This window comes from Melanostigma gelatinosum (genome assembly GCF_949748355.1).
Source record: "Melanostigma gelatinosum genome assembly, chromosome: 15".
NCBI classification, from domain to species: Eukaryota; Metazoa; Chordata; class Actinopteri; order Perciformes; family Zoarcidae; genus Melanostigma; species Melanostigma gelatinosum.
Window position 1 is genome coordinate 23,895,624 of NC_136648.1, and position 27,359 is coordinate 23,922,982.

General features: G+C 40.7%; 1 protein-coding gene and 1 long non-coding RNA gene across 2 annotated transcripts in view; both read right to left on the bottom strand.

The window, feature by feature from the left end:
* Window positions 1-2,227: 2,227 nt before the first annotated feature.
* Window positions 2,228-7,249, bottom strand: LOC306789200. The gene is made up of 3 exons (XR_013772639.1): window positions 4,426-7,249; window positions 3,698-3,767; window positions 2,228-2,666 (listed from the first exon to the last, which is right to left on the bottom strand). It is a non-coding gene; the product is annotated as an uncharacterized lncRNA (long non-coding RNA).
* A 1,984-nt stretch (window positions 7,250-9,233) lies between these two features.
* The window catches only part of LOC306789201 (junctophilin-1-like), a 47,668-nt gene continuing 29,542 nt past the window's right edge, over window positions 9,234-27,359 (bottom strand). The window contains exons 4-7 of the mRNA XM_079285026.1: window positions 24,088-24,354; window positions 20,446-20,855; window positions 17,317-17,413; window positions 9,234-15,177 (exon numbers count right to left, since the gene is read on the bottom strand). Coding sequence (XP_079141152.1) covers window positions 17,333-17,413; window positions 20,446-20,855; window positions 24,088-24,354 — 758 coding nt within the window. The 3' untranslated portion in view covers window positions 9,234-15,177; window positions 17,317-17,332. The remainder of the gene's footprint in view (window positions 15,178-17,316; window positions 17,414-20,445; window positions 20,856-24,087; window positions 24,355-27,359) is intronic.

A 27,359-nucleotide genomic window follows, 5' to 3' on the forward strand; every position in this document is an offset into this window, starting at 1 on the left:
TATAATACATGTAGTGTATTTGTGAAAAATGATAAAACGGCTATAACTTTGTGATTCTGTTTAGGCCAGCTATGACGGCCCACCACTGCCTTTCACCCAGTGCATGCTGGGATGTATGGAAAAGTAATGGATGGAATTTAAGATCTGAACTTTCTGAGACTTCAATGATCTGGGCCCCGTTCCTCGTACATGGTTCAACTAAGTCGATCAAATGTCCTATTAGCCAGCCTACATTAACGAGATGATTGATGTTGTTGGGTACGGAAGCCCTGAGAGAAAAATTAAGCAAAACTAATTCAGCTGATCCATTTTCTAAGTCTAATCTTGTTTTCTCTCCTGTTTATAATTGAAGAACAAGTGGATTTTTTTCTTTTTGTTGGAATATTTTTTTTTAATTTACTCTTTCATCCATAAAGATTTCTTCGCACTTCTTGTGGCTGAAATGAGTATTTCATCAACAAACATTTGATGAAAAAATTATAATTATTCACCCACCAAACTTTTTTTTCCACCTGTTTTCAGAAAAGTTATCCTGATAAGACTTAACACTAAAACTAGGACTAAAACACGGGAGCGAAAACTATTTAAATCTAACATTTTTTCCGCCCTCATATGTCTCTCAGGGCTTCCGTACTTTAGGCCTTCTCATAATTGTATTTTAATGACTGACTTGAGTGAGAAATCATTTCAGTCCTTCACTTTTCTGGGATCTCTCCTTCATCTGTTTCCATCTTGTTTTTAGCATCATGCTTAGATCTTGCTTGTGTTGCAAGTGCCACACGGTTACACTTTCACAATGAATTTGCCACATAAGGACCACACAGACCACAGATGCCTGACCCATGATGATGACATGTGTGACCGGTTGACGACAGGACGGAGGAAGACAGGATGTATAAGACGGAGGAAAATATTCTAGGTGTCTGGCTGTTCCTCTATTTTTGCAGACCACTTTACAAATAAAGTTATTACGGGGTGACAGAGGTACACGATCAGCTGCTCTCTGCTGTCATTCATTAAGAGCCTTCTGAGCTCCAGATATGATTACTCTCCTCAGGATCAACAAGACACCAAGGTGTGTGTGTGTGTGTGTGTGTGTGTGTGTGTGTGTGTGTGTGTGTGTGTGGGTGTGTGTGTGTGTGTGTGTGTGTGTGTGTGTGTGTGTGTGTGGAATCAAGTCTAGCTAGTATAGAGGGTAGCTAGTAGCAAAAGTATGCTTTCACATACATGTGTTCAAAGTTTTCAGGGGCCCAAGATGAGGCAAAGATGGAGGCTCAGGCCTCAGTAGATGAGACATAATTTGCTTGATTTGACTGTAGGAAGCAACTGAGACACATCATCATTTAATAAAAGCACACTGATATAACATGTTCGAACATGTTTTAATTTCAAAAGAAAGATTAGTATGGAAGTCCATTTCATTCAATATAAAATAAATAAACAGATGGATAAACATGGCTATGAAATAAGTAAATAATGTTATAGATATGTGAATAAATATAGATGTATAAATAAGTCAATATAGTTCAACAAATAAACAAATCTATTTAAAAAAGGATGTTTTCAAAAGACGGCGGGGGAACATTAACGAGCTAGCAGATTGTTGCTTTGGTCTGAATCTTTGAGATAACCCCGCCTACTTCATTTGAATACAACAGATAAGAATAACAAAGGGCTGTGTAATAAATGTGGCATTTGGAAATAAAAGTTCTGCATTTTAGTGGCTGGTCTGGTCTCTGTGTCCTGTCATCCTGCTAAGCCTGTAACCTTTTCTTTTAATTTGGATCCCCATTCGGAACTACCAAAGAGGCAAATATTCTTCTTGGGTATTCTTCACACAAGTAAAGATTGCATCATAATGTAAAACGTATATATATATATATATATATATATATATATATATATATATATATATATATATATATATATATATATATATATATATATATATAACCAGCAGCCCCTGGTAGGGTCTCCCAAGGCAAACAGGTCTCAGCGGAGAGCCCAGACTAAGAGCACTTCAAAATAACCCTGATGAGAAGCAGCCCACGGTCTTCAGCCACCGGGCTCAGCTGCAGGACAGCAGTGAAGGCCCAGGTATAAAATGCACGGCCTGCCACTGATATATATCGATATAGATATATATATAGATATATAATACACAAAAACAAACAAAAAACGACAACAATGAATCAACAACAATAAATGTACTGGCTTATGACGATGATTTAATGTAAAAGCAACTCAAACGTCATCATTTGGTTTGTCCTCACTTTTTACTGTCTGTATCTGTTCAAATATTTGATAACAATCCCTTTTTTCCATTATTCAAAAAAAATAATAGAGCAGGTGCCATCTCTAGTATTACGTCGGCAACCAGACCGTTTGTTTGTCAAATGAAACGTAATACACACAATGACATAACAACACAGTTTGTGGATTTAGCTTTTATACTAAATTCTAATAAATCAATCAAATACTCATCGAGTTTTAGAACTTGTGAAATAATACCAATAAAGCTTAGTGCTCCAGAGCGAGGTGTGATTCTTGACGTGTCCTTTGCTGACCACAGTCCTCGGTCAGACTTGGGGGGACTTGCTCTCTGGTTGGTGAAAACCAATGCAAACATTAGCGTGTGCGGTGTCCCCCGGCAGAGAAGTGATGACCTGTGAAATAGGAGAGGGTGTGTGTGTTGAGGTTTGACACGGTCTCTCGTTTACATACCGTGGCAGCCTGAAAGCGAGGGTGCTTGACCTTGGCGTTTCTCACACTAAATACTGTACCTCCCAAACTGTACAACATGGTCTAAGTTCACCCTCGCCCTCTCCTGACAGGACGGCCGGACCAGCAGAGTCCAGTCAGGGAGGGGGAGCTCAGACTAGAGGGGTTTACATTTGAGCCCTAAATGTCTGAGCCCTCTGTCCAATGTCTCGGGTCGACTGTGCCAATCATAAGTACACGAGCATTGAGAAGATAATCAACATATTAATCTGTTATGAAAATAATAGTTGCTTACAAAAAACACATTGAATTGATGCATACATGTAATTCCATAAATTGGAATTTAAAACCAGTTGCTACTTGGAATCTGGTCATTTGGTCGAGATGGCGACACATGTAGGCATCCTGACTGACACCCTGCACGGTGAGGCGGGTAAAGATAATGGATGGATATCAATGGATATCATAACCTATTGCAGTAATGTGTTTTGGGATTGAAATTGAAATCTGTTTCATGTGGAGGTTGTTTATTTAATTCCCTTTGCAGGCCCATAGAAGTGGCTTAACCGTGCCAAATTTCTATTTCTACCATTTATTTCAAGCCTCAAAATTGACAGTTTTGACAAAATTTGACAAAAGTACTTGGAAAAGCTAATCATAGCTGTCCCAGCACCATCTTTAGAATAATGTCATATTATCATTCTGTGTGGAAGCGCTCCATCTCCAAAACCTTCAGTAGTGCGCGTCAGTCTCCAGGCAGGCCAGCAGCTGACAGCCAGCACAACTATTTTGGTCGGAGCAGAGCCCAGCCAACTTTCACACTTTAGTTACGTTTTTAGTGGGGGCTTCTCTAATGGAAGAGAATGCTGCATGCTGGGGGGCAGATCAACTTCAGCAACAGGGAATACCCCTCTGACTGCCTAACTGCACTGGACGTGACCGCGATCACATGGATGACATATTTATTAGGTTTTACCTCCGTGATCAGAACGTGATGCCGATCACACACTCCCCGTCACTCGTCATGGGAGTCTGGAGTCTGGAAACTGGAAAACAAAGGCAGGGGGACAAAGAACACACCAACACAGAGTGTAAAATGTAAACCTTTTTAATCGATCTCCATAGAAACAACTGCCAAAAGACAAACAAATGTCATGTAAAATAACTGACAACAATATGTGCACTGCATCACCAGCAACAGCCGAGGTGATTCATTTGCATTCAGCAATCAAGGCAAATATTCAAAATACAGTCAAGAACAGTTTTAGAAAAAAAGTCTCCCAAAATGCCTCAAAAACCAAACACAGTATAGAGTGATGTAGAAAGTCTATACAGAGACGAAAATAAAAAGGTTGTCATTTTTATTTCAGATCTCAGCCATAAGCGATTGTCCTGTCGGGGCGGAAGAAACTATAGCATACAAATATATGTTGGAGCTTATTCCATACAGCATACAAATATATGTTGGAGCTTATTCCATACAGCATACAAATATATGTTGGAGCTTATTCCATACAGCATACAAATATATGTTGGAGCTTATTCCATACCGACCCGTGCATTAAAGGCTCCTCCGATTTGTCACAAGCAAGCTTAAACCAAGCTCCAGACAAACTGCTCTCATTAAATGAATGTCCAATTTTGCCGCCAGCTGTTATACTTTAGACCGCAAAAACTTCCCCGATACATCCGAGACTCTCTCACCTTCTCTTCCCTGTTCTCCTCCATAAACAACATTTCATCAGTGCCGTCCCAATCCTCTCTTTCTTCTTTCTATAACAACAGCCTCGTTTCCTCTCTAAGGTCAGACCAGAGTAAAGCATGGTGTTAGTGTTTTCTCTGCTTGGAACTGAACAACACCCACACTCCAGCGAAAGGAAATGAAGGTTCTTAACAAAATCACCTACGTCTTATTTATGAGGTGCACGTGTTTGCGCCCACCACGGGTCTTCCTCTGGGATTAGCATGTGATCATCCGCGCCGATGTAGGCCAAAACATGTGCGACCGTGAGGGTTGAAAATAGCACTGCATTAAAAAAAGAAAGCACCAGGGCCTGTTAGGTGTGTGCATGTTGCTACAATGACAAGATGAAACACTGGCTGGTCATTTAAGGCCTCAACACTACATATCAGTGTTTTAGCTCTACTGCGAGTTGTACATGAGGTTTAACACGTTGTTGGATGTTGCATACTTTTAAATGCATTTGCTGGAGAGTGGGTCTAATGCAATTTGGAGATCAGACTTTCCAGCTTGTTCTCAGTCTCAAGTCCTCAAATACAGCAGCTTGGTCAGTGGTCCTGTGCGTCAATCGTTGTGCATGTCTGGCATGCATTGTGCGGTGATCGATTGTGAACAGGACTGGCTCATCTCGGACGAGTCTGAAGTCTGCATAGTGAGGAGGTCAGGATGCATGGATGGACCCCAGGGGACTGGTATTCGTGTCCCGTGTCACACCAAAAGATGGCGTTTTTTGGTTATGTCCCATGACTTATATCACATACATAACGTAGCCTAGCTAAAGCAACTGTAAGGAACTTTTAACTGGTTTTGAAACAGTCTCAACTTAATATAGATGACCTAAGTAAACCGATAAAGTTATTCTTAATGCTAGTCATCGGTGCCGCCGGGTTGTTTATTTTGCGCAAATCCTTACGGCAGCAGCGACTCCTTCCCCGGCCAGGAGCAGAGCTTCGTTTTGGTTTTTCGCCTGGGAGCTGAAACCGACACCACGCTGCTGGAGACCCAGGCCGTACTGCTGGGCCTGCTGGAGGGAAGGGAGGCACCGGAGAACCAGAACCAGGACTGACTGGAGCAGCCTGTCAGACGATGCTGCAGTGAAATGAGAGGTTTTCTCAAGGGAATCTGGTGCTCGGAAACACTACCACTTTCGTCCACAGAGACCACCACAATGAATGTTTGTCGTAGCTTTAACCAGTGTTGTATAAAGTACTCAAAAGCCATACTTGAGTAAAAGTAAACCTTACTGGAAAACGACTCCAGTAAAAGTCACCTATTAGAATACTACTTGAGTAAAAGTCTTAAAGTATCTGATATTTATTGTACTTAAGTATCAAAAGTATTTTTCTGATATTAAATGTACTTTAAGTATTGAAAGTAAAAGTAAATGCTGTTAAGTTAGCTAACGTTAGCCAACTAGTGCTGCAATGATTATAGCTAAGATGACTCAAATCAACAAAATCTCACAACTGTCAACACTTCCTCAGCTCACTAACTCGCTAGCGATCCACGGGTGTTGGTCTTCGTCACCACCGTCGTTTGTTGCGGGAGTAGCAGGTGCTTCCATTTCTGCTTCCATCATGAAATCGGTCATCGTAGAATTCTACTCATGTAGTCGCCCGCTAGCTTATAGCATATAGCATCCTGGGAATCAAAACACCGCGGCTTTGAGAGCACTTGTTTGCAATTGCGCATTAACGTGATTAACCAATGATTTAACTTGCTGCTACGACCACTGACTCACCAAACCTGCTTGCTTGCAGTCTGTGTTCCACCACAGTCACCGACGCTGCTCTCATGATTCATTTTGTTTCTGAAGATAGATTTGATTTTGTAGCGAGTAACGAAGGTTTCAGGGGAAATGTATCGGAGTAAAAGTATCAGTTTTCTTTGCAAAATGTAGTGAAGTAAAAGTAAAAGTCAACAGAAATATAAGTAGTAAAGTAAAGTACAGATATCCAAAACAACGACTTAAGTACAGTAACAAAGTATTTCTACTTCGTTACGATACACCAGTGGCTTTAACTACGTAACAGACATATTTTAACCCAAACCACAACCTTTCAAAACCTAACCAAGTAGTTTTGTTGCTTCAACCTAAACAAGTATTTTCCTGTGAACACATAAGTTATTTTTTAAAAGTCACATGCAACACTGATGCTAGAGGGGTAGGTAGCGCTTCATAGTTTGAAACGCTGCTGTATTTGACAAGTTGGGAGACAGAACGTGTTGGACTGTCGTACCTCTGCATGTGAACATTCTGCTTTAACACTTGACTCATTTCACCTACAATATCTGCTTCTTCTAGTAGTTACAATAGCACAGCACCATTCACAAGAGCCACACACTGAAGCACTGAGTAAGGCATTTAACACTACACCATTGTCCTCCACTCGAGTCTGCACCTTATCTCAGACCTTTGTTGCTTCCATGCAACGTAATCCTCTTCAACAAAAATAAGACAAAGCTTCCTCTTTCACAATACATTTACTGAAATACTCATATGATAATATCCATAGGCTACTTCCCACTACATGGCTTTTCATTTCATTCATCTGTTGAAAGGTCACCGACTCGTGATACGTCACAGACTAGTGATACTTCACCGACTAGTGATACGTCACCGACTAGTGATACGTCACCGACTAGTGATACGTCACCGACGAGTGATACTTCACCGACTCGTGATACGTCACAGACTAGTGATACTTCACCGACTAGTGATACGTCACCGACTAGTGATACGTCACCGACTAGTGATACGTCACCGACGAGTGATACTTCACCGACTCGTGATACGTCACAGACTAGTGATACGTCACCGACGAGTGATACGTCACCGACGAGTGATACGTCACCGACTAGTGATACGTCACCGACTAGTGATACGTCACCGACTAGTGATACGTCACCGACTAGTGATACTTCACCGACTAGTGATACGTCACCGACTAGTGATACGTCACCGACTAGTGATACTTCACCGACTAGTGATACGTCACCGACTAGTGATACGTCACCGACTAGTGATACTTCACCGACTAGTGATACGTCACCGACTAGTGATACGTCACCGACTAGTGATACGTCACCGACTAGTGATACTTCACCGACTAGTGATACGTCACCGACTAGTGATACGTCACCGACTAGTGATACTTCACCGACTAGTGATACGTCACAGACTAGTGATACGTCACCGACTAGTGATACGTCACCGACTAGTGATACTTCACCGACTAGTGATACGTCACCGACTAGTGATACTTCACCGACTAGTGATACGTCACCGACTAGTGATACGTCACCGACTAGTGATACTTCACCGACTAGTGATACTTCACCGACTAGTGATACGTCACCGACTAGTGATACTTCACCGACTAGTGATACGTCACCGACTAGTGATACGTCACCGACTAGTGATACGTCACCGACTAGTGATACTTCACCGACTAGTGATACGTCACCGACTAGTGATACTTCACCGACTAGTGATACGTCACCGACTAGTGATACGTCACCGACTAGTGATACTTCACCGACTAGTGATACGTCACCGACTAGTGATACGTCACCGACTAGTGATACTTCACCGACTAGTGATACGTCACCGACTAGTGATACGTCACCGACTAGTGATACGTCACCGACTAGTGATACTTCACCGACTAGTGATACGTCACAGACTAGTGATACGTCACCGACTAGTGATACGTCACCGACTAGTGATACTTCACCGACTAGTGATACGTCACCGACTAGTGATACGTCACCGACTAGTGATACTTCACCGACTAGTGATACTTCACCGACTAGTGATACTTCACCGACTAGTGATACGTCACCGACTAGTGATACTTCACCGACTAGTGATACGTCACCGACTAGCTTTGATGAAAAGCTGCCACCTGAGAATTCTCAGGCCCTCAAACTGGGGAAAAAATACCTCCAATGTTTACCAAACTTAAATTAGATTTATGATTTAGAAGGATATCAAGATTTGCAATAAGCTCCAATAAACCATATTTGTTTGTGAAAATCCTCCATGATATTTAAAACTCCATGTAAAATGCTCCAGCCTGCCTTAACCAACGATTTTACAGCATGTTTTAGCTTGGACACACCTTGCTTACATATTCAAAGAATTGCCACATTATTCATGTCTGTTACTACAGTTCAGTGAATTCTGCAATGACTGCCAGATACGATGACTGTTATTATTGTGTAATAACTGATTTTCCACCATTTTTCTAACCTATGTCACTTGCTAATCTTTGGTAAGACGGAGGAATTAAACTCTCAATGTTATATTTTCAGTTATGTCAGAAACTCGGAGCTACAAGATGAAGCGATTTCCCTTCAGATAGTGGAGGGCACTAAATTCCCAGTGATGGAATGAAGACGCATGTCAGTGTTTCTGATCAACCTGTTCTCACTCTACTCATCAAATACAGACGCTTGGTCAGTGCCTCTCGACGTCTGATACCAACGCACAGAAGCACCCTTTAGCGGACGCACCAGGCTTTCTACTAACTCCAACCTAAACCCATCCTCGTCATTCTTCAATTTTCACACAGGAGGCTGCTGTTCGTGTCCCGTGTGAAAAAATATCAATGTTAACTTTTTGTACATTCGTTTTGTTACGTAACTTTTCTCAACACTTTTCTTACATATTGTTGTTACCCAAACCTAACCACGTCAATTTGTAAACCTAAGTTGGAGGTTTATTTTGAAAAGAGACTGTATGCGTGTAATGAGCAGAAACTGTACCTTTTTCTGTGAACACAGAAGTTTATTTTGAAAAGACACTATCCATGTAATGAGTGGAAAATGACACGCCGTGTTTGACACATACAAAGCTGATGCAAGAGTGGTACATTGAGCATCATAGAGAGAAGCTTAGGGCCACTGATGGAGAGTCTGTGTTTGGCGAGTTGGGAGGGAGAATGTGTTCGAATCGAGTTTCTGTGGGATCCAAATGGAAATTAAGTTATAACTTTAAAATACACTGTGAAACCTTGTTGGGACTGAGTTTGCAAACAACTTTCTTTAACTTCTGCAATCCACTCTTTCTATCTGACTGAATACTTTATACTAATCATTAGGGGTGTAACGGTTCACAAAATTCACGGTTGGGTACGATACAGTGGAGCCACGGTTCGGTACGTTTCGGTTCAGTAGAAAACTATAAATGCCAGAGAAATGTACTTGATTTTAAAATATATTTATTCATTACAACTAACATCATGAAGTTATTCTTTGACTTTGAACAATGATGGAACTATACCTGAGTGACCCATCTTCTGGGGTGTCTTCTTAGCAACACAAGCATAAAAAACAAAAACTGCTCCTTAATGTTATGTAGTATTGTTACTTACATCTCGCTTACATCTTGTATTGTTACTTACATCTTGCAAAAGAGATTTTTAATCTCAATGGGACTACCTGGTTAAATAAAGCTTTTTTTATTTTTTATTTTTTTTCAAACGTATTCGGTTCGTCATGCGTACCGAACCGTGAGCCTCGTACCGAACGGTTCAATACGAATATGCGTATCGTTACACCCCTACTAATCATAATTGACTCTGACACCCTAACTAACGACAACATATCTGCATGCTAAACTAGGCATCACAATCACATCATAAGAAAAATAAGTTATGCTAAATCCAGTAATCAGGGTGGAAACAGATTTAAGACAATGATTTTTTATCCTCCTAAACTTAATTAAGAGTTCAAATATTCTAGCTAAACCTTTCATCCAAATACACAAGTATATTTGACATCATGCATGTTAGTAGTGGCTGATTTCAAATGGACGAAAACTTTATATTGAAACAACCATTCACACACCAGCAGCTTTGAATAATTGAAAAACACAACATAGAACCAAACACAAAATGAATCTCGTTCTTGGCTTGACGCTTCTACAGATAAAGCTACATGTCTGGGTGGAATACTCCGATTATACCATGGCTACAACAATCTATCGAAAGTACTGTTGATCATATCATAGGGCATACAACATTTACAGTTTTGTAATCCAGAGCAAACGATCACTGCACTATTCCACTCGGCATTCGTGTTCCATTTGGGAATTTAAAATGCTGACGATGAGACAACATCACAGCTGTGCAGTTATCTGAAAGAAATGCAAGTGAGCAGCATCATCCAACCCATGCATGCAGATTTACATGTGAGCGATAAACCACATAATTAATCGGCAGAAACAATCAACAGAGTTTAAATGTATTAACAAAGAAATCGAATGCAATCAACAACCCTATAATAAATCTTAAAGGTAAACTGACTGTACGCTGTATGTATTAAAACCCATCCCATCACAGTGAAGCTTTATTTTTCCATGTCCGTAATTTCAGAATTATTTCCTGGAAAGAATTATAACTTAATGAAACTACTTTGTTCATTACGAACCCATAAAGTAAAGCGTATCAACCATCAACATTTAGACATTTTGCCTTGTTGTTTTAACATACAGAACATTGAGCAAGAACTGAAAATGAATCATGAGGCCATTGTTACACAGAACAGGTATCATGACTAAATCCATCGACAATATTGCATCAAATAGTAAACACAGGCTGTTAATCAAATGCCAATCATATTCATCTTAATCAGCAAACACATTTTTGTGTTGGTTAAAGCTGAATAATGCATATTCCCACAAAATATGAATAAATAAATAATATATATTCAGCATCACGGCTCTCTGTTTCATGGTATTTATGTTATAATACCTAAGCAAACACTTTAAAGTGAAATATTCCAAGGAGTAATTGACTGACTGTCACTTTAATGATCTTGTATATATACATATATGATTCCTTGGATGGTCTGTGTTACTATAATCACAAACGTTTATCACTGCATGATAACCGCTGTGTGTGACAAAGGCTCCAACAAACATTCTGTTGAAACCGTTTGGAAACTTAACAGAAGAGAAATCTTTGTCATCAACTCAACACCAATGAATAGTATTTACCTCAACAGTAGAGTCATTTACTGCGAGTTTAGCAAGGACCATAACAATACAAACATATACTGACTCAAAAAACAAAACCAACATTTCTAACAGCTCCACCTTTCCCAGAATGGCCAAAAAGAATCATACAACTCTGTCAGCCTGAAGTGAGTCATGAGACCTTAGTGTGTTGTATGTTCCAATATGTAGTAAATTATGGTTAAAACAAAGAGAAAACATGAGTAAGTGTTGTGTTGTATATGGATCCCGTGTTTTTGTATACACTTCACAGACAGCAGTGGACAGTGTAGTACACGTTCAGCATTCCTCTTAAAGTCAGTATCTTTAATTAAGGAATCATTTCACTAGTGTGGTACATTTGCCGTTGTATTTTAGGTAATGGTGCGGAAAAGGAGATTGCGGAGAAGGGGTTAGCAGCAGAGCTCCAGGCTGGAGTCTACCGGGACATGACCAGAGACAAGCCACACAACCTCCACCAGGAACACTCAGGTCAACTATAAACCGCAATATTTCAACATAACTGCATCTTAGAAATGTAGGTAACATACAGTTAAGCAGAGTAGCATAGCTTGCTAACGTCAGCTAGCTATGCTCATGTTGTTAGCAAACTAACATTAAAGTTAGCTGAAATGATTACATTGGGCTTTTTGCATTGTATTCCCCTGTTGTTGTTGTTGTGCTAACGTTAGTTTGCCAACGACATTAGTATAGCTAACAATGTAGGGTCAAGTCTACCTAACTAACTCTATAAGTTACAGTTGGACTGAAATATCACGTTTGTATGGTTTACCTTGGTGGAGGTTGTGTGGCAATGACCTGATAGAATGTATGAAATATACGCTTTATTTATTGGTAAGTAAGTGCAATAAATACGTGATTTTCCACAATGAGTCCCAGCGCCCAAAGTGCCCGGGCCTGGAGCTCTGGAGCTTTTGGGGATTGAGACCTATTATCCTTGTGATTAAAGAGCAGTTCTACACCACGTTTTATCCTAAACACGCCCGGTTTCAGCCATTTCAGCTGTACAGCACAACCGTCTTGTACAACTGCCAACGCCCTGTGCTTCGCTCACACATAACTGCAAACCATATGACGGTCGCACGCTCTTCATCCCTCTCTTCATATTACGACTCCGAACAAGAGTTACACATGTAGCTTTGGTTCTATGAATTATGATGTATCTGGATTTCTCTCCACACTTCTTTTTATGTATTTCTGGATAACATCTAGAGCAGGGGTCTTCAACGTTTTTCAGACCAAGGACCCCCAAACTGATAGAGAGATGGAGCAGGGATCCCCGACTATATATATTGTATAAAATTGTTTTTTATATTAAACTAGGCCTAGTACCATGTATACCTCTTTATTGTGCATTCAATACTAAGCTATTCAAATAATACACAGGTTCATACATTCATGTTGTTATGTTAAACATGTGTAAGGCACAGTGAGTAGGGAGGCCGTGCCACTGCCTTTTATAAACACACCTTGTCAGCTGATACCAATGCCAATCAACATTGTCTATCAATTGCATGATAATCATGCACACAAGCTGTTCACACTGATGTTTACATTTTAAATGTGGAAACGAAAAATGAGTGATGGCCTATTAGTACCACTGCCATGCATAGAGATACCTGTTATCTTTCACACAACACTGAACCATTAAAATAATGGACGCATTCATGTTTAGAGATTTCTTCTTTTTTTTTTTATTGTCTAATTAACCAAAAATTTCGAGGACCCCCTGCATTACCCCCTGTTGAAGACCTCTGATCTAGAACATCCAACTTCCAAAGCTGACTACAAGGAAACATTTTAAAGTGTCAGTGTGTCAGTCAGGTGAACCAGCTGTTAGCCTAAGCTACAGCTAGCTACTCACAGGTTGTGTATGTGCTCGTGGAGGAAGTAGCAGTTTATAAGTGGCATTAACTTTATGTGGTATATGCTGCTCAAATATCAGACAGTTTTGTAGGTTTTATGGTACTCTTGTTTTAATAAAGTGTATTCTTATACAATTACTCAGTCACTCGTCAGAATAATTGTTACACTACCTCATTATGAAAATCAGCTAGCGTAGTGTGAAATGTAACACAGCTGAGCTTCTAGACATGTTCAAACAGTGAGCTAGTGTATGTAAATGTATTAAACTGGGCTCCGTTTAAGTCAATACTAAATGGTATGCTATAAACAGCTATCATACGCCATACGCTAATGGTAAATGAAGCAAAATCGTAATGAAGACTGTGGAAACATGAATGAAAATATAGAAACATAGATTCATAGTTCAGCACAAAGTATCAGAGAAGGCCATGTCAAAAGCAATACATCCATTCGTTAAAAGACTCGGACACCAGACTACGAGGCTGTGCTTTACAAATAATACAAACCCCTCTGATGATTGTCTGCTGTGAACCTGATGCAGCATATAAAATGGCAGGCACTGAGACCCACGGAGACAGATAAAAACAGATACGAACGGATCGATAGACAGACCGATAGAAATAGAGCCACTCTCCCAGGACGTGGCAGAGGGAGAACCAGCCCAGCGCTTCACATTCCTGCCTGGGCCCTTCTCACCCACCGCCACGTCACTCCGTAAAATAGTAAGGCAGCTGTTAGCTTCCATCAGCTCAAAGTGCATCTCTGAACATATCCAGTCCACCGGCCGCCCACCCTCACCACCAACACACACACACACACACACACACACACACACACACACACACACACACACACACACACGGCAGAAGCAGACACGTGTGTCAGATACACTGAGATATGCACAAGCTTGGTTTCCATCCAAATAGTTTTGTGTGGATTTTTATGGAAGAGACAAGTTCAGTATTAATAGATCCAAATTCAACAAACGGTCATCCGCCATTGCAAAACCTTCTTCATGCTCACTTGAAGCGAAACATAGTTTCTTAATCAACACGTTATGCAGCAGATGGCAGCAGAAAGGTGTTGATTGACTAAATAATAAAAGCCCTGTTAAAGTGCACTACAGTTCAAAATGGGCTCGCTCATCGCTGCAACCTGCAAATGTTTTGTAAATATTGTCCGTTCAAATTGGATGCATCTGACTAGTAGTTCATGGCATGTGACCGACAAAGGCAATGATTACTTTTCAACACGGTAGAGGCGCTCTCCGTTCCTCTGGTGGATCGTTTAGGAAACAAATTCTCTTCAACTCAGCTGGACAACACACAAACTTTTTATTGCAGCATTTCAAAACTTGCCAATTTTGCCGAACAGTGGATTGGAAATGGAGCTACAGACGGACAAGCACAGGCAGCGGAGGTGCCGGGCCTCACCCTCACTCACACTCACTCCACTCTCCAGGCCTTCTAGAGAATCCATAGTTGGGGTTCGGGGGGGGGGGGCATTTCCACACCGGCGAATGGTTGCTTCAGCTTTCACTGCACTCTAAGTTGAGTCACAAATCATCGCCAGTCCAATCAAGGACTCGGGCATCTTTCAGTCCATCCAGCGAGAGGGGGGGGGGGGGGGGGGGCTGGGTCATCTTTCTCTCTCTCTGCTTTTTCCTCTCTCTCTCGTCTTGTGCCCCCCCCCCTTCTCCACCTTCACTTGGCTATTTTCAGTCCTCCGTTTTGTCCGTGTCCGCCATTCTGAGGGGCACCATTTTCTTAAAAGGCCCCTTTGGCTGATGGAGAGTTAGTGACTTGGGCGACTAGTTTGGATGAGTCCACTGCGGGGGATAGATGTTGGAAGACATGTTACAATTATGTCCATTGTATATCAAAGTACACGTAAGTATAATTCTGTAGATACCAGGATTTTATTATTATTTTATTTGTTATTATTATTAAATACACTACTACGTATTTGTTTCATGTGCACAGATAAAGGTGAGGGAATGTTAATGAAATGACACTACAAACATGAAATTATTACAAAAATTCTCACAGAGGCTTGGGTCTTTATTTACCTCTAACTACAGAGAGAACCAGAGCTTTCCATGAAACAGGCTCGTATTAGAGTCTTTATTTCAAATGTACTCTGCTACAGAGTCACTTAACTGTTTGTAAGGGATGGATCAGACAAAGTCATTAGTGTGTTCTAACGTAACCTGGAAACATGAGCCGATATGAGATAGCTTACTATCTACTAACCAAGCATTACAGGCCAAGAGTAAAAACATCATTTCAAGTTTGTCAGGTAACTTTTTACGTGAAAAAGAGCCTTTCATGACTAGCACCTCCTGGTTGTCGCATTTCTCCACTCTATGGATGCTGGCGCTGTTTACGGTAACGGTAGCATGGACATTTATTCTTCTTACATATTTAATCTTTGTTTAACCAGGCAAGTCACTCAAAACTAATTCTTATGTACAATGGCCTGGCAAAAGACAAACCTCTTGAGGGAAAGGGGGAGGGGCTTGACGCTACAGACAGATGCATCAGTTACCCTTCATCCTAAAAACCTTTTCTCTTGTGACGTTAAAAGTCAAACACACCGCTTGAAGATATAAAGTAATGTAAGCTAAGCAGCCGTGTCCTTATCATACTTAAAATAGTCTAACTAGCTTTACACTGCAATACAATTTCCCCGTCAAATGTATCATCAGCTGGTGAGGATGCTGACTGTGTGGCCGGGACCTGCTAGCTTTAGCCTCACACTTCTAGCACCATATCATCCGTGTAGCCGTCAATTACATATTTATGATCCTGGTACAGGGTTCTCGTTTTAAAATAAGCTAGCTGGAAGACATTAAAAAGTCAAGCGGAGACAACACTAGCTTAATTACCTAGCTAGTTACAGCATCAGGTGTCATTTCAGCTGGGGAAACCATGGTTGTTAGACTTGAGAAGCCTATTTTCATCTTCTTGTGTCTGAAATCAACCTGCTGCTGTTCTCATTGTAAATTGCATGTGTTCCAATGGAGACTGGAAAGCTCGACAGGCATAGCAACAGTAACTAAGCAAGAGTCAGTGAGCAGTTAAACAATACTGAAATAAGAATAGATAACTGAGAATGGTCGAGGCTTAGAGAAATAATCATTGAGAATGGTCTTGGAGGTATGAGAAGACTGCAGTCACAGCAAAGGCAGCTGTTCTAAGATCAGGTCTGGTTCAGGGCACCTGTAGCTTCAACCAATCACTGGTTCAGTATTGCATTACTGAATGCAATGGTGAGTGTTTTTATCAGGCGAAATGAAATGGCGTGAAATAGAGGCAGCAGGATGACCAAGCGGCTCATGTTTTATACAACAAGCCAAGCTTCATCATTATAAGCATATTTTATCATATTTTAGTAAGATGCTTCATTGGTTTATGATCTGCTGACACAATTAAAGAGTATGGTCTAGACCAGGGGTATTCAATTAAAATTCAACGGGGTCCAGTTATAGAGAATTCCATCCTTGGCTACGACGTGTCCTGTGGCGAAGTGTCCCTGAGCAAGACACTGAACCCCGAACTGCTCCCTCAGGAGCAGCCCACTGCTCAATGTATACTAGGGATGGGTTAAATGCAGAGAATACATTTCCCCACTACGGGACTAATAAGGGATTGTCCTCTTCTCTAAACCACTTGTTTCAGCTCTATTCCACTCTGTTAACATATTTGTTGGGCAGTGACTGAATGTTAGTATTCTAGTTAGACCATAGATTGTATAAAGATGGACGACATGACAGCTCCACAAAAGTGAAGCCAAAACATCTTGATCGCCCCCTGGTGGCTGGCTGCAGTACATGTCAAAACCCCCGCCTCCTCCATGTTAGCGGATGGGACATAGGCCTAACTAAAGTACGTGCCAAATACATTTTTCCCCAAACATGGTGTCTGTCATTTAAAGTAGTTATTATCAAACTGATGTAAATTCTTACCTGAGTTCAGATTTGGTCAGGTAAGGAAATGGACAAAAATGATTGCTAGACCTACGTTCAACAGCATCACTAGAGCCACCAAGATAGAGTTCGGGCCCTGTGAAAGCACAAGAAAAGTCCCTAAGTAGCAGTTACAAATAAATACAATGCCAATTCAAATGTCATTACATTTGAATATTATGAAGAAATGTTAAGCAACCCACTATTGGAACATCTCACTAAATGTTAACTTAATCTGTCATTCTTATAATTAGGAGGTTAGTTTCGAAAAATAACCGTGAGAAAATACACAAGGACCATTTACTCTGCTCGATTCTATGTAGAAACAAGATGTTTGTTTTTTCTTGATTTGAACATATAAAGTCGTGAATAAAATAAAATAAAATAATTTAAATCTAATTATTTTCCTCAAATCCTACTTACTTGCTAGAATTGAAGAAAGAACATTTGAAAGATGTATTGTTAAAATCATAATTATGAACATATATTAAAATCAAGCACAATTATGGCACTCAATCTTATGTTATGGTAAATGTATGAAGGAGTCAAATGTCTTTAGTTGCACAGTTGAGAAGAAAAATCCTTACTCCTTATTAGGGTTGGGTACCGAAAACCGGTGCCGGTATGGTACCGGTTCCTATACGACCGGTATCTACCGGACCGAAATGCAACGCAGACTTCGGTGCTTCCTTTCGGTGCTTCCTTTCGGTGCCTGAGCCGATTGAAATACTTTTTTTACACTACTTTTTACACTACTCTGATGACTCAGATGACCGATGCTAACCATAGCATCGGTCCTCCGCTCCTCACTCATAATATTATTTCAACCGGACGAGCCGTGCGCACTTAGAAACAAACCCCTCCATCATTCTGACGAAGCTTCGGCCATGATTTGTTGAAAAAAACAAAGAACGAGATCTGTCATACGGCTGGCAGGCTACTGACTTCCTCCATCGACATCCGGGTACTTAGCGCTGCCGCTCATAAGCACAACAACACAGGCACGCAAAACTTTCTTCTTCGAGCTGTAGTGGCGGTTGGCAAACGACGAATTGGCGTATTAGCGCCACCAACTGGTTCAATAAAATTAAAAAAGTCAGCACAGGTCTTATTTTGCAAGAGAAGGCAAATATGCTCATATTTCTGCAAAAGAATTGCTGAAGTTTGAAGCTGTAGTGTGTGTACAGAGTGTGTGTGTGTTTTGTATTTATTTATATTTATTTATTTAAGTACACTGTAAACTGTTAACAGTTAACATATTGTTCATAGTTTGAAGTTAAAAAGTTTGAAGCTGTAGTTTGAAGCCAAGTGTTTTGTATTTATTTATATTTATAGTATACTTTAAACAGTTAATATATTGTTCAATTTGAAGAAAAAAGTATCGGTTCAGGCACCGTTTAGGCACCGGTATCGTTTTAAAAGTATCGTTTTAGCACCGGTATCGGAAAAAACCCAAACGATACCCAACCCTACTCCTTATATCACAGATGTCAACAGGTGAAATATGCAAACTAAGGCCATGTCCACACTACTCTGTTTCCATTTTAAACGCATATGTTTTGCTACGTTTACACTGAGCGGCCACACTACGCCGGCGTTTTCGAGCACCGAAAACAGAGGAGTTTGAAAATGCTCCCGAGGACGGATAAGTTTAAAAACGCCGGGGTTGCGTTTTCGTGCGGTCAAAAACGGATATGTTTGGAAACACCCGCGTTCGCTACTTAGCAGTTCTTAGCAGTCACGACATGTCCTTCCCTGATTCGTCACACTCCTATCACGTGACCGTTTCCTGGAAATCACAAACAACATTGATTACCGATCGACTACCAGGTTAATTAAACATGGACAACTGATTACAGGCGTTGCTGACCTTGTTGTCTTTACTAGCAGCTGTTGTTCAGGTAAAGTCCGCATTATTACAGAGGAAGCAGCTGTTATTGGAGCGATTAGCGAGCGGCGTGACCAGCGGCGTTATCAGACCTACTGAGCAGACGTCTGAAGTCACGGTTAGCGGCTTTAGGGAGGGTGATGGACACAAAACGGAGGACTTTCCTTTTCTTATTAATGCTTATTAAGTTCTGCACAACTATTGTGAAGTCTGCAGATGAAATGTAAAGCACAAAAGCAGTAATTGCTCTCCAGTAGGACAGAGACTTCAGACACCAGCAGAGATACGAGTGAGAACAACGAAACCGAGGGAACGAGTGAGAGACGTGTGTTGACCACATTGATGGATCCATAATCTAGAAAACGTTTATGTGTAAGTGTTGATTTTAAAGTGAATTTGATGTGAGAGAGGGAGAGAGAGAGAGAGAGAGCAAGACCCGCAGCATTAAGCCTGAAAAATAAAACTTCTAAAACTTTCCATGAAATGTGTCTGTTTGAGTTTATAGAGGAAGATTTTAGAGAAGATCTTAAGTATCAAACACGACCTTTCATTCTTAAAGACTACTTTATTACTCTATCGTATTTTTTTTAAACTGAGCAAGCAATCTACTTCCCGTTTACATCGGCACCATCATGCCTAGTGTACGTGAACAGTCACGTGATATTCATTTTCAGGCGTTTTAGTCTGGACGGAGATCATCTCGACGATGCTGAAACGCGGTGTGGACGGAGATCATTTTCGTTTTAAAACACGGAGTAGTGTGGACATGGCCTAAGAGCCGTGAATGAATCATATTTTCTTCTGTATTGTCCAAATTATGATGAGTTAAGAATATCAATATTAAATGAAATGTCTATTCAAAATCTAGGAATGTTTTGGTGCACTGACGATGACAGAACAAAATGGCTATACGATTTTAATGCGTGAAAGTTGAATGTATCTCGAGTTTATTTTAAGCTTTAGAAACAAATGTAGCTGACTTATAAGCATTAAAATAAATTTAAAACAAACATCAGGATGGTTTATTTGTTGAGTATTACATGTAATTTATGTTGCGACTCTGGTTTCTGTCAAGTTTTCTAAATAATGGGGCATTGTACGCCTGCTTTGGGCTAGGAATATGAATTATGCATAACATCTTAACACAATATGTCAATGTATTTGCACAATTACACATCAATGCACTAGAAACGACAAGTAAGTGTCTGAATCAAACAAGTACAGAACTTTAACTAACTCACCGACTCCTCCACTACAATTTCCGGAGCTATATCCATACTAGCTTTCTTGGTTTCTGCAAGGCTCTTTGGTTTGGCTGATTCCTGTCTTTTTGGCTTGGCAGGCTCTGGTGCTTTGGTGGCCTCTTGTGAAGGGCTGGCGGCTGGCAGGGACTTTGGTGCGGGTGCCAAAATCTGTTTGGCAGGTGGCGGCAAGCTCGCCAGGCTTGATGGGTGAAAGTCATCCTCCACACCAATCGGATCCTCGACTGGCGGGATCTTGACGTCTGCCTTGACATGGTAACCGTGGTACTGGGAGTGAATCTGCCCATTGCTGCTCATTGTTGTGGTAACAGCTGGTTTGACCGCTGGAGGAGCCTCCTGCAGCCTCACTTCCTGTCTGAGAGAAAGTTTTGATGCTGCTTTTGTTATGCCTGCCGAGTAACAGAAAGGAGAAGAGAAGAGAAATGAATATCCAAAGAAGCAACACATATATTGTTTGGGGAATTATTTCCAGGTGTCCTTGGGCAAGACACTGAACCCTGAATTGCTCCTGATGGTCAGGCCAGCATGTTGCACGGTAATTCACTGCCATCGGTGTGTGCGTATGTATTATACCTGGATAGCAATTGAGTGCAAAGGCAATATAAAGCAGTCCATTTCTGATCATCAGTTAATTGTGCCAGAGCAACAGGAAAAAACAATCAGCAGCAAACTTAATAATATCAAACTCAAAAACAAGAGGCCAAGTATACAGGCAATCGGCTCAAAGTCAGTGTATAAGACAGTGTCCAAGCACTCAGCTGTGCTATCACTATTAGCCTCTTCCAGTTAACAACAGTGAGTGAGGAGTCAGCAGGCAGTCAATGGCAGTGAAAAACAGGCAATAAAAGGTGTTTTGAGAACGTGTGAGTCACCGTAACCACAACAGATAAGATAAGATAAGATAATCCTTTCTTGGTCCCGCAGTGGGGAAATTCACAGGATCACATCACGATCCATCAGCATGCAGCCATACCTGGCCACTACAACTATTATGTAGTTTGCTGCAGCAGAATGTGAGTTTAGCCCCGGACAGACACAGAGGTGCACACTTACTCGCAGACACGTAATAATGAATCACACTGCTTTTCTTGGCAAGACCCGCCCTGTGTAGCTGGTTTAGGCAGAGACGATGGGTTAGGATTTGGCATTGATTTGACTAGTTAGGGTCAGGATAACTCATTGTTCAGGGCATAGGACTTGAACAAATCAGGTTACTGGTATAATGATAAGCATGGTTGCCTGGCCAATCCGTGTGCTTTAATGCTACACAGGGCAGATCTTGCCAAGAAAAGCAGTGTGAATCAGAATAAAGCCCTACGAACAAATGCCAACACGACTGATTGCATGATCCTCTATACGGAGATAATGAATCGATAAGGAAGTGACTATTCTGCACTTTTATAGTCTACTTAAGATTCCTGGTTTCTGAGTCAGTTACTCTCTTACAACTGACACTGCTGGTTGCTGTAGTAATCACCGTTAAATAGGGTTGGGTATCGTTTGGGTTTTTTCCGATACCAGTGCTAAAACGATACCGGTGCCTAAACGGTGCCTGAACTTTTTTCTTCAAATTGAACAATATATTAACTGTTTAAAGTATACTATAAATATAAATATGAATAAATACAAAACACTTGGCTTCAAACTACAGCTTCAAACTTTTTAACTTCAAACGATGAACAATTCGTCGATGGAGGAAGTCAGTAGGCTGCCAGCCGTTTGACAGATCTCGTTCTCGTTCTTTGTTTTTTTCAATAAATCATGGCCGAAGCTTTGTCAGAATGATGGAGGGGTTTGTTTCTAAGTGCGCACGGCTCGTCCGGTTGAAATAATATTATGAGTGAGGAGCGTGGGACCGATGCTATCGTTAGCATCGGTCATCAGAGTCATCAGAGTAATGTAAAATTAGTGTAAAAAAAGTATTTCAATCGGCTCAGGCACCGAAAGGAAGCACCGAAATCTGCGTTGCATTTCGGTCCGGTAGATACCGGTCGTATAGGAACCGGTACCATACCGGCACCGGTTTTCGGTACCCAACCCTACCGTTAAATGCCATATTTGCTGCTAAAATGACTGCTGCTGCTCACCATGTTGCTATTCATTGCAGCTGTTGACTTTGTTGCTGTTCCCTTGTGTCTACACAAGTAGTGTAGTTGCTGCAAAAATGATTGCTGCTACTCACCAAGTTGCTCTTTACATCATTGCTGCTGCTCCCCAAGTTGCTCCTAAAATAATTGCTACTCTTCACCAAGTTACAAGTAAATCATTTCTGCTGCTTACCAAGTTGCTCTTTAAACTATTGCTGCTGCTCGCCATGTTGCTTCTTCACTCATAGTTGCTCTTCATCATGTTTCATCACCTAACATTCATTCAGCCACTCTCAATAAACAGTATTCCTCTCTAGACATGCTGGCTGTCGATGCTGACACTCCTCCAACACAAACATGGATACTGTTCATTATAAAGCCATCAACTGACATGTAGCTGAATATATAATTGAACATATATACAAATATTTGATTCTATTATATTCTAATACAGTGGTTCTCAACTGGTCTGGCTGCGGGACCCACCATCACCCCTTAATGACAAGCCGGGACCCACTACCCAAATTATATATATATATATATATATATATATATATATATATATATATATAATTTGGGTATATCTATATTGAAGAGGTCTAGTAGTAGTAATGTCTGTGTAGTAAACAACTGTCAAATCAAATAAAGAAAGTACACATCAATTATATTTTAACAAATATTAATCTCATTTTTCAAATTTAACTGGATGGATTATAAATAATACATATAAATACATAAATAAATGTTCTTCTCATTTCAAGTAAAATAACGTCTGGATTATGAAATAAATTACTTAACGAAATTTATTTCAGCAAAATAATTTTCACTGAATTGCCCTGCAGCTTTAAATTCAGTTAATTCAGGGTGAAGTGAAAAAGCCACAATATTATATTTTTCTCATCTTCTAAAAAGAGAAATTAGTGTTTGACTGGACAGACTCATATAGGTGAATTCTTCAGAGTCTAATGGTCTCTCTGGCCATTTCTCTCTTTTAGAGATCGTCCTATGATTTGACTTTCACAACTCACACCTCAATAAATGGTCCTGCTCTGCTCTCTATATCCTTGTCTCTCCCCGTGTGTCACGGTGTGTGTACATCTCACTCAAGTCAGGAAACTCATCAGAATACTCATATTTGATTGGCTGAGCTTCATCACGTGACGTGATTCACAACGCATTGGGGTGTTTTTCCTGCACCGCTGAACAAGTGCCGTAAATGCTGGAATAATTCCGCTGCATAAAAATGCCCTTCAAAATTGTTGTCAGGCAAAGGCCCGCGACCCACTGGAAACGGGTCCGCGACCCACTTTTGGATCGCGACCCACCAGTTGATAATCACTGTTCTGATATACATAAATGTTCTATGTTTGTGTCTAGTCTGAATGGGGCTAAACCTTACATTTCATTGTACAACCCTGTGTTGTAAAATGACAAACAAGTGAACATTGTAACCTTGACGACTGTTAATTGCTGATGAAGGATGTTTCATGAGAAAGACATGCTTGCCAAATTAAAAACGACCCAAGTGGTTTACCTGCTGTCAAAGACTCAGCCGCCGGGGTTTTGTTCTCTTTCCCAGCATGCTTCGTTGGAGCGACGGCGGTGGGAGCCTTACTGCTAAACAAGGTATTTTTAACAACAGTGGGTGAAGCAGTGGGGCTGGGAGATGGAGACGGGTCGGGTGTTGTGCCTTTCCGGTAGAAATGAGGGCTCCCTGATGGACATTTCTCATTTTTCTCCTCCACAGGAATCTCCTTCACCTCTACTGGCTCATTATACTTCTGCCGTATGTAGTCCGGCCCTGAAAAAACAGACAAGTAAAGAAAGTTATATTTCACAAGGATCACCTGCATCTTCTCTTCCAAATAAGTTTGGGGGACCTGGAGGATTATTCACAACCTGTCTGACCACCTGACCTGCTGGACTTAAATGTATTAGTATGATAGGATTGATGGCTAAACTATGAAAATAAGACCAATGTTGTAATACATTGGAATTGTCCCTGAAGATTTTCTTTTGGAAACGATCATTCAGGAGATGAGTGCAAGACAATGATCACTGTCTCATCCTACTGTGCATTGACTGTAACTAGAGGAAAGGGAAAGAGTTCAAAGAAGACACTGTTTGGAAGACAAAACTGAGACAGAGCTGTCGATGAGGATCAGTATCTGTCAGCGGCTTACAGTTTGAAACATCAGCTGCAAATGGGAATTCATTGTTTGTGAGTGGAACTTCCAGCTGAAAGTATAAACACATACCGTACTTTTCGGACTATAAGCCGCTACATTTTACCCCACGCTTTGAGGCTTCGGCTTATAGTCCGGTGCGATTTATATACGGATTTTTCCGTAGCTTTTCTCCGCCACAACAACCGCAACTTCCGGTTCCGGTCTAACACAACATTTACTAGCTCCCGACACAGAACAGTTGCTACCAGCAACCCCTCTGCTACTGACAGGGTCACTACAATATGGATGAAGTACCTTTGACCTACCTCTCACTAGGACTGTTAACAAAAAAGGTTGAATGGCAAGATGCTTTTAACAGTACATGTCCGACTCGCTAGCTTCTAAGCTAATTTTAACATTACGGCCAATGGGGAAATGCTAACCGCGATTAGCATTAGCGAATATATAATATATCTTTGTACATCTTTTCATGCAGACATACTTGCATTACAGACTAAGGTCTCTCACGGCTACCAAACGAAAAGCAATGAGGCAATAACTGTTGTTGCTCATAGCTCTGAATAGCTGTTGTGCTAGCAGCAACTGGCCAAGCCAGTTAGCCGTAAATGCTATTCAGAGCTATGAGCAGAGAAGATCAGCTTTTTCTCAAGTCTGCCAGTGGATCCTAACAGCCCGGAACAGTGTGAAAGAATCCATCATCGGCAATCGGTTCTGAAAGGCTGGGATACTATGAGATTAAGGGGACAGCGCAATGAGGAGGACAACACAAGCTCAAGGGCGGATTTGCCCCGGTTCATGATGTGGTGTGTTCAAGGACCCAAATGCAGACTCGTTTTTTCCCGGTTTTCTTTCTAGTTTTTTTCCCAGTTCTACAAAACTTGTTCAAGAGTTTTTTTGTGTGCGTGTTTTTGAGTGAGAGAAATAAATGTTTTGTAGAACTGGAAAAAAAAAAAAATTGAAAAAACGAGTCTGCATTTGGGTCCTTGAACACACCACATCATGAACCAGGGCAAATCCGCCCTTGAGCTTGCGTTGTCGTCCTCATTGCGCTGTCCCCTTAATCTTAATCCTTAAAGTTATTCTTTCTTTTGCTGCTGTCTATTGTAAATAATTAAGAGCACAATGAAACCGGTAATTGTTCATTTGAAAGACCTGGTTTTAAGAAATCATATTTACTATTGTTCTTAGAACATGGGAGAAGCCATAGATAGACTGGATAACCACGTTTGTAGTTTTATTTTGTTCAGCCTTTCTGTATGGTCCTTTTATTCTCCTGTCATTCTCACCACATGTCTGGTGGACGACAGTGATAGATGTGAACTTGTCCACATTGGCCAGGTGGGATCGAATGCCTCTTTTCCACTGCATGGTTGGATTCGACCTGACTCTACTCAACTCACTTTTGGTACCATGTACATGTCTAGATTTTGTTTTCCACTGCAGATAGTAGGCAGGATTTTTAACTGATCTTCATAGCAGAAAATAATATCGGTCAAGTGATAAAAAAATGCTGTTGCTATTGACTGTAGCTTGGCTTTTTAAAGATGTTTGTGCAGGAAGTCCCGTGTACTGACTGAATTTGAGCTAACTGCTAACCGCTAATGGAGTAGGATGAAATGAAAGCACGATTTGTTTTCCTGTTTCTTTCACTTTGAATTTCATCCAATGAACAAACATTCAAATGTAAACTTAGTTGAGTGTTGTAATTACTATTCATATCATTCAGAATGGCCCCTCGCTGCTCTATTGGCATCCTGTTATGTTACCACCAATAAACTCATGTGTCACTAAACCCTTTCCAGTAGCAGGTGGCCTTTACTGGCAAACAATGATCTTCGTAATCTGTTCCTCCACTTTGGCACTAAACAACATCAGCTAAGGGCACGTCTGTGATTATTGTTCAAGCTTTTGTTGCAATAACTTAATATGATGATATTATCTTGACATCACAAGTTAATGATCTTTTTCTCCTGACAATGAGACACTGTTATCTAAAGGAAACAAGATAACAAGATAATGAACACGTTATCACAAGACAGAGATTCTTATCCCACGGTAATTGTTGGAATGCTGTTAAGCATTCCAACAATTGTTATCCTGTTTCTTTATTCCACTATTTCTTCAGTCCCCCCCATTTTTCGTTGCAACTCTTCTTCTTCATTTTTTAAGCTACAGAAACCGTTCAACTATCAAAATGTTCAGCCCATCTCTGCTATGACTTTTTCGATTTCTAACCTTTAAACTAACCTCTGCCAACCAGTCAAGTTGCATAATACATCCATGTCCGTCCAAACTATGATCACTTCATCATTTTATCCTATTAGACATTAGAATTGTCATAATTAGCATATTAATTATTGAGTTATGGACAAAACATGTTTCCTCAGGTCACAGTGACTTTTGACCATAAAAATCTATCAGTGCAATCTTCAGTCAGTCAAGTGGACATGTGTGCAACATTTGAAGGAATCCCCTCCAGGTGTTGGTGTGATACGTTCAGAAGAATGATAGTTGTGTGAGTGGCCTTATTATTAATCACATTACCCTCTGTGATGAGTGCAAACCGTCTGTGCCATTGCCTTTGCTTGCATCCATCAAAACTTGTATATTGCGTATT